Source organism: Tinamus guttatus, unplaced genomic scaffold, assembly GCF_059628265.1.
Source record: "Tinamus guttatus ecotype Peru unplaced genomic scaffold, ASM5962826v1 Tinamus_guttatus_pri_ptg000004l, whole genome shotgun sequence".
Classification (NCBI taxonomy): Eukaryota; Metazoa; Chordata; class Aves; order Tinamiformes; family Tinamidae; genus Tinamus; species Tinamus guttatus.
Genome location: NW_028288538.1, coordinates 16,609,960 through 16,618,482, shown reverse-complemented (window position 1 = coordinate 16,618,482; position 8,523 = coordinate 16,609,960). Strand labels below are relative to the sequence as shown.

General features: G+C 46.7%; 1 protein-coding gene across 1 annotated transcript; it reads right to left on the bottom strand.

Annotated features, from left to right (window-relative positions):
- Nucleotides 1-853: 853 nt before the first annotated feature.
- On the bottom strand, nucleotides 854-3,441 carry FBXL22 (F-box and leucine rich repeat protein 22). The gene is made up of 2 exons (XM_010219537.2): nucleotides 3,107-3,441; nucleotides 854-1,199 (listed from the first exon to the last, which is right to left on the bottom strand). Exons 1-2 carry the CDS (start codon nucleotides 3,439-3,441, stop codon nucleotides 854-856), a joined length of 681 nt encoding a protein of 226 aa, XP_010217839.2.
- Between the last annotated feature and the right edge of the window lie 5,082 nt (nucleotides 3,442-8,523).

Genomic DNA, 8,523 nt, shown 5'->3' with positions numbered 1-8,523 from the left:
TTTTGGTGCAGACCACACTGGAGCAGCCCTTCCTGAGAAGGTGGATTCCATTTCCATGGGGCAGGGCAGCTTGCAGGAAAGTCCAGCCTTGTGGTTTGGGTGCAGGCAGCTGGTGCTTTACTCTTGCAGTGATAAACGGGTGTTAATACAGATCTCTCAGCTATGGCATTTTCCTAATTCAGCATTTAAAGTTGCATCACTTACAGGTTGTAAATTTCTGTGTTTTCAGGTAGGTCATTTCTGTCAGGTAGCTTGCTTTAATGCGGCTTTAGAAAAAAAATGAGTTAAAGTGTAGCCTGTCAAAATGCAGAGGGTCAAATAGTGGTTTGTGCACTGCCATATGTATCCTCACTTAATAAGTAAGCCTGACAGATCAGCTGCCAGTTGTGATTCCCGAGGAAGGGGTGGTTGCCAGAAGGATCTCGGAGACCTGTGGCCATCCCCCGTGGCGGGGACTGTCCCCGTGTGCTGTATGTTCCCTTGCAGGATTTTCAGTCAGGCTTTCCCTGAAACTGGGCTTGAGCGTGGACTCGCCCAAGGTGCTTTTGCTCCCTTCCGCTCTCCCACAAAGGTCAGTTCTGTAGCCTTACGCAGCTCTACCACCTTGTGGCAGAAATGCAGAATTTTCCAGTTTCACTAAACAGAACAGGATGTCTCCAGGCTGCTATGGTGGAGACAAATACACTTTTTTTTTTTTTTTTTTTTCTCCAGGGGAGTCCCTACAGGATGCAGCAGCCGTGGGTATGGGCCTAGCACAGGGTGTAGCGAAGGAGCTGGGGTGACGGCAGCCGCGGAGGAAGGTGGAGGGGAAGCAGACGAGCCGCGCTGCCCGACCTCACGCACCTTGTTCCAGTTAAAGCTGAACCAGTTTTCTTGATGTTTTTTCAAGCATGAACTTCTTTTCTGGCTTGCTGTCTGGAATCATGTTAGCGCTTCTCTCTGCGCTCAGTGTTACCGAAGGACGTTTCTCCCTGACCCTCTCTAGCCCAGCCCGTGTTACGTTCCGGCAGAAATCCACGTGCAGCGTCCGCAGGGCCCTCCCGTGGAGGGTCACGGCTTCCAGGGTCAGGTCAGTGATCCGCACACAGTTTTCCAGTTTGAGCGTCTCGAGGTTGGGGCAGTTCTTGAGAAGCAGCAAGATGCAGTTGTCTGTAACGTGGCCGCATCCGGAGAGGGTCAGAGAGAGCAGGTTTGGACATCTGGAAACATGGTGATCGTTAGAGGTGAGGGGAGAAAAATGAGTAATATTTAGAGTTTGGAGAGCATAGCATCTTCAAGCACTGTCATCATAGAAATCAAAGTTAGGAAAACATTACGTTTTCTGTTGGGGGAACTAAATAATGGCTTTTATAGAGCTTATTGCACAGTTCTACTAATCTGAAGATTTAACCTCAGTTTTTCTGTTTTGGCCACAACATCTGCAGCTCAGTTGGCACAGGAGGAAGGGAATGTGGTGCCTGTTCAGGCTGCAACTGCGTTGTTTTTCTCCTAAGGAGATACCCAGGGTCACCCTTCTCCAAGCCCAGGGCTGAAGATAACTGAGCTCGTAGGTGTGAGGATGGGTGATGAAGAGGCTGCAGATGTGCAGGCCATGGGCAGGAGCGGCACCCTTGCTCAATCTATGCGAATTAGCAAGGCCTCTCCTTGGTTTTGCCGAGTACAGCCTGCCGCTCATGGAGTACTGGTGCTTGGTACCCCCCTCAACTCCTAAACCTTCCTCAAGCCATTGGAACAGGTGGGAATCCTCCCGTTAAACAGTGGCCTAGCAAGTTAGTTAGACTAGTCAATCCACAGCGCAAAATACTCTAAACTCGGGGAATTTGAGCTGCTGAACATCCTCTAATGTGCCTTTTTCTTTGCTCAGAGCACAGGGCTTTGCATTGTGCTGGCATGACTGGGATACGCAGGACCCTGGGAAGGCTGAATGGCTCGGGGGGTGGTGGGGGTATCAGTTTATGCCGTTGTTTGTAAGAGTCCCGTTTTGATGAGCACGAGTGAAGCTGTTTGAGGCTGAGGCAGCTGTTGCTGTCTCGGGCCTGCAGGCTGAGAGGGGCCTTGCTGCCCGCAGGGCTGGCTCGGGGTGCTGCCCAGGAAGGCAGCCGCGCGCTGAGCGCCTTCTGCAGAGCTGCGTCCTCCTCCTGAAGCCTTGGAATAATTGCGTGTGGCCCCTGGGGGCCATTGCAATACCAAAGTTGGAACATTTCCTCTGCAGGAAGGGGTCTTTCCTAACGCTATCCTGCTAATTGAGCAGACGTCTCTAATCACTTGCTGTGGACCAGCTGCTTTTGAAGTTCTGTGCAGTGACGCTGCGGCCTGTTCTGAGCCTGCGTTCGTCTGGGTTGAGGCTCCGCTGCAGCCGGGCCCAGCCCCAGCCCGTGCCCTGTCACGGGCAGCGTGTCAGGTCTGTGAATGCTGGTGGCTCCAGCGGTGCTTCGTGCCCCGGCGCAGCCCGAGCGGGCGCCCGCTCTGCGCAGGGACCCGGTTGGGGCCGCAGCCGTCGCGAGGACAGGCCCGGCCTGCTCTGCGCCTCCCGCTTGCGTCTTAGGGCTGCTGCCCAGCCCTGCAGTTGTTGCATGAAACTGCTTTCGCTCCCTCTACTGTAATTTACTAAAAGCTTAAATGTAGTAAGAGGAGTTGCTAAACCCAAGAGCACTGTTTGTGTCTTAGACATGTAGTGGTGTCGTGCTGTAGATAGCGCTGCCTTGGCCAGCAAACCGTGTGGAGGAGAGAGGCTGGTGATGAGTAACGAGGTGGCTGATGAACTCGGTTTTGTGAGGACGTAGGCTTACCCTCCCCCCGACCCGGACCGTGCTGCCAGAACAGTGCAGTTCAGCTAAAGAGCATGTCATTAGTAGCTAGTATTGCACTTTCTGGGACTAATTATTAAAAAAAAAAAAAAAAAAAAAAGATAAAAGATGATGCTTGAGGAATCTCAGTAAAGCAATTTGAAGGTTCACTATTTCCACTAAACCCAATAACCTCTATTAAAACATTTAGGCACGCGTGTACTCACTGCTCTAGTTAGGCCGAGCGTTCCTGGGGCTCTCATTTTGAGGTAGCTGTTACCTTTTTCTTAGATGTTCAGTGTCCTGCCCAGAGAACATACCTGTTGCAAACTTCCAGTAGAAAATCACTGACAATATTTTCATGCTTGTAACAGAAGTCTTTCTGGAAAGTGTTTTTCATCCAGTCCTCGATATTGCACACCTTGACTCGCTGCGAATGCCAGCAGATGGATAAGTACTTCAGAGCAGGTCCCAGGAGAAAATTATCCTTCTTCAGCTCCCCCGGAGAATGAAAATTCAACAGTGACCACAGTAAAGGATCTTGAAACACTTCTAGCATTTGGTGACATGTTTTTGCCAAACTTTTCCTGCTGTTCTTGTCCAGAAAAGAAAACAGATGTAAAAGGCACTCGCGGTTCAGCTGCGTTATGTGCATCGCTGGCCGGCGCGCTCGGGGAGCAGGCGGGTGCCTGGCCCCGCGCTGCAGCGGCCGGGAGTGCGTGTGGGAGCGGGGGCAGCGGCACCCAGGAGCTGCTGCACATATATGGATGTGCAACGGTGGTTATTTTTGGCCACCCACTGGAGCAGAAGCTCAGCACGGAGCGGGTAAGGACTGTGTGTGCATGGAACAGTTGCTCTGCTGCTGCAGGGGCTTGAAATGAGCGTGGAGAACCTGCAGCCCTCCACTTCCATGGAACGCTTCCTTAAAAGGGATTATTTTCCTTCTAGGCAATCCGGCTACTTAGCCAAGCGCGTGTGTGGGGCTGACACACACGGGGCCACCGGAGCCGCGGTGCCAGCGCCTGGAGCGGGGAGGGGAGAACACAACCCGGGGCGGGGAGGGCACAGAGGGCTGTATTTGACCCTCTGCTCTCTGTGTCACACTGAGGGACCGGGGTCCTCTGTTAGGAGAGGTGAGTTTAATGCCCTCTCCCTGACAGCTGGAACTTCAGAGGTTCCCTGGGTGTGTTGAAGCCCGCGCCGAGACAGGCTGCAGTTACCGGCACCAGGCCTTAACTGTAGGGGCAGGTCCTGGCCCCTGCTCCCAGGGCCCTCTACCTTTTACACCAGGAAAGGAGGATTATACAGGAACATGGGCATGTGCAGTAGGACTGTATGTGCTTTTAATAGCTTTGTAAGCTTGAATTTTGCAAATTTTATTGCTTATGGTGGTGTAGCTTTAGTTCCTTTATTATAGGGGAAAAAGGAGACAGGGATGGATGTTTATGAACAAGAATGTTTTGTTTCCAGTGTTGGAGAGAATGTAGCAGCAATGCTGGAAGGAAAAACAAAGCGAATGGAGTAAAACTAACTAGAAGTAACCATGATCAGCTCTACAACTTTGATGTTTATGAAATAAAATGGTAGCTTCTATAAGAAAAATAAGTAAATGTGTATTAACACTTGAAAAATATATATTTTTATTTATTCTTCCCTCTACCTCTGCATTTGAATTGAGTTTGTTTCAGTTTAGGACAGGGGTGAAAGGGAGTGCAGTTCGGTAAGTGCACTCTCAGGAAGAAGGATGAAACTGGACTCCGAAAGAACAAGACCTGAATTTTCACAGTGACTCAGAGGAAGAGACAAGTAAGGAGCGTGTTAGGTCTTTAGGGTAATTTTCTATTGCAGATGTGTGCTTAATGGCTGTCAGTCTTTGTTTTCATGGCCTTTGTCATTAAATACTTCCCGCAAAATAAGGAGGTGGCCCTGTTTCCCTCCCTCCTTCCTGCTCAGGCAGCACAAGCCCTGGTGCAGCCGGGAGAGGGCCCAGAGCAGCAGGGATCTCCTACTCCCACAGGCAGGAACCTGCACTTGCGCTGCTGGGTTCCGAGACTAACTTTATTCTTTCTGTTCCTTCACCACTCTCAGAACTCACCTTTGCATTTCAACAGCTGGGAAGAGTCAAGCTGCACGCTGAGGGGGGCAGCAAACACTGCAGTGCTCCAGACCCACCCACCCTTTGTGAATGAGCAGTGGTTCCCAGTGCTGGGATAGTGGGAACATGTGGATTAGATTCTGGGTGTCCCCTTCCCCACACCCCCTCCAGTCAAATTAGAACAGTCATCCCTGTACAGGGAATTATTTTGATAGCTGTGCAAAGACAAAAGGAGTTTCATTCTGTAAGGGAAGGAGACACTTTAATGGCACATTTTCCATAAACACACTGCGTGAATGAGATTATTTGCATTCATCCTGGAAATGCTCTAAACACACGCAAGATGAGCACAGTCAGTGATCCTCACCAAAACGTACACGCTAGACTTTAATGGTAAACAATTACAACTATGGCACTACAGTACTTGAGGATATCCTAAAGCACATTGGAATCAGTTGTCAAGGTGCCGATTACCTCATCAGTAAGACACAGACACATCAGTAATGCAACATAGATGGGGAAACACGGGTTATGCTTTCCATCGATTTAGCAAAATCCTTAGAAATGGCCTCCTGCTTCTGATACAAGTCCACTTTTCCCTGTCTACCTGTGCAAGTTCTGAACTCTCCCACTGACATCCACAAGCACTTGGAGAAGCCCCTGCCCACGCTCCGAGGAGGCACTTGCCTTCCTAGTGCCGCAGAGCTTTGCATCATTGTGCATTAAAATGCTCAGAATACAACGCAGTAAAGCACTATTCTGAGAGCTGGAAATTTTTGCAGTTTTGTTTTACAGAAATCATGGCTCCAGTTGTATACATGGCTGAACAAGGACTAACAAAAGGACAACCTTCAATCAGGCAAAAGTTTGGTGAAAAATATGCAAGTCTGAACTGTAAAGAGCAGTTGTTTCTTGCAGAGCAGTCACAAGCAAGAAAAAATTCTTGCCAGTTAGTGTGTACTATGATCAGCAGTAAGTAGAAAAGAAACATTTGGCTTAAATGAAATCAGATATCCCTCCCCTCCCACAAGCTAGTAGATAAATATAGGATATACAAGTAAGGTTAAAAATGTAATACTAGGCCAGGTGCAGTATATGTTACTGGTTCAGTGCTCAGTTACATTTTTTTTTGACACCACACTGAATAGAATACAGTGGATAAGCAAAGTTCTCCACCAAGGAAGAGAAATATTTGTGTTGCCACAACAAACTGTTCATACTGTCCATCTGGGTTTGCAGTGGGAGAAAGTTAAATTAGGAAAGGATTTACAATGTTCTTGTTCCAGCAAAGCATATGGCTGAGTCCATCACCACCTGCTGCAAGAACAAGCCTGACGTGATTGCATCGTGTTCCCATATTGCTGGGTGCCATTGCCCAAGACCTCAATGTTACAGAGAAACGATTACTGAAAGAAAATACTGAAGTGAGACCATTAATTTGATTAAGAGAAAAAAAATAACTGGAGAAGTAGAAGCTGCTTAAAATAAGTGAATGTTGATGAAGCTTACAAATTTATGTTCCTAAACATACACAAAGGCACATTTACATCACTGGTTTGCAAGACCTGTGTTCACTTGCCTACTGCAAGTTAAACTGCTTGTGGCCGTGACTAGGTGTGCATTTTAATATTTGTACTACCAAAAAACTAAACTTCTAAAGCAATCCAACTGAAGCAGCACGTGGACAGAAGGCAGAGCTGGAAATATTTAACTGCCCCAGATGTGAGCAGTAGGGCTGCCCTTCAAAGTATGAATGTGATGAACATCCCTCCCCTGTCCCACACACTAATTAAGTCCCTCAGGTACCTTTTTCTGCAGGCAGAAAAAACAGCTGATGTCCCAAGAGATCAGAGGAGCTGCCTGGCTGCAGGAAACTGGAAAACAGTAGGTGAGGACCTGTCTACAATTTAAACAATGAATAGTTCTATTAACTCAGGGGAAAAACAAAAGGAGATATCCTTCCTTCCGTGTATGTATATCTAAATAACTATACTTTTTTTTTTTTTTTTTTTTTTTTTTTTTTTTGCTAGTTCACATACACAGTTAGCAGTGCTAATAAAGGTGACCATTTTCTGCACATTTACATAAGGTCAGTCTCTCCCCAGGTTTAAGCCCCAAGGATTGCCATTTAACAACCATCCGAGGGATTCCTGTTGGCAGTTGTCACTGTCACACTGCAGGTAGCCCTGCAAGCGGGGATCAGCCTGAGCTTTGGTACAATTTTTAGGGCCGCTTTTAGTACGTATGTCCTTAGAAAGGTAATCACATTTAACTTCATTATTGTCTGCTTTCCAACAAGAACTGCTGCGGGTGTGACCATAACGGAGAGATGCTGTTTGGTTCTAACGAGTCTGAGTAAATTCTACTCTCATCCCCAAGCTTGGGGAGGGCGGGAGCACCCAGTCGCTCACTGGCTGTTGGAGGGCGCACGGAAAATGGCTCTCTTTGTCAAACTATATTTTTTGGCCTCCCAGGTTTTGCAAAATCAGTTGTCTTTTTACATACCATTGACTAAGAGGGTTTGACTTCCACTATCAAAAATATAAGCAGTATGGGTAAAATTTCGATGCAAGCTGAAGCTTTTTCCATAACACGGTTTATAGAAATCCTAACAGTCCTCCTAATTTAAGTCTGGAGACTATTCAAAACAAAAACAACGAACATAAAACAAAAACCCACACTGGGCTAGTGAGTAAATATTGCAGCTCTTTTGCTGCACCATTGAACAAGAGGCTTTGGCTACGCCTCTCCCATCAGACCTACCTGCTGTAAATCCTTACGAGTACGAAACTGAGGATCTTCCCTTTACAGTCTGCATTGCAACTGGCACAGCAGGAGCCCCACAAAGCACCCTGACGTCCGCGCGCTCTCCTGCAGTTTGAACACAGGCTGCACTTTGCTGTAGATTTAAGCAGGTTCCCCCCCACTGCACCACAAAAGAGGAGTGGGGTCCCAGTGCAGGAAGTTTGCAAGTTTTAAAATTGTGATCAAATTTCAGGCTCAAAAACTACAACAGAGGAGCCTTTGGCAAGTCAGGCTCTTTTTTGTAAAAAAAAAAAAAAAAAATATGCCAACACAATCAAGATGTTTATATTTTAAGGTAATTTTTTTTAAAAACTGAAGGGGGAGAGAAAAGCTTATGCGAGGAACACTTGAATTAATCTGCAGTACAGAACAACTGAACCAACTATTTATTTACAATGATTCCTGAAAGTCAACAGCCAGAATACATACCAATAGCAGCAATTACCTGGGCTATTTAATGATGCTGTTTTCTCATCTCTTTTGCAGACAACGAATGATTGCTCAGAGGTCACTGTTTCGTTTTGTTGCACAAGAGAAAAGGCTAGGTGCAAATAATTCTTTGATTTAAAGAGATTAAATCATATCTACATTAACAGCTGTGAGAGCAGCATGAGGTTGTATTGCTCTTCATAATCAGGAGCACATTTAATTTTGCTTGCAAATAGGACAGAAAGCTTCTCTGATGTAAATGTGCCTTTAAAAAGTGAGAACTGAAAACATTAATATAAAAAAGTCAAATAACTATTTCATTAAACTATATATATAAAAATTGAGTTATCACAACTAAAGCAGCAAATCAAAATCTGCTGAGGTTTTCTGGTATAACTAAAAAAAAAA

Excerpts from the sequence above, each read along its gene's own strand:
- FBXL22 (XM_010219537.2), bottom strand. The coding sequence starts at position 3,441 with ATGCACATAACGCAGCTGAACCGCGAGTGCCTTTTACATCTGTTTTCT. Across the intron at positions 1,200-3,106 it reads CTACTGGAAGTTTGCAACAG|ATGTCCAAACCTGCTCTCTC; the intron begins GTATGTTCTCTG and ends CCATGTTTCCAG.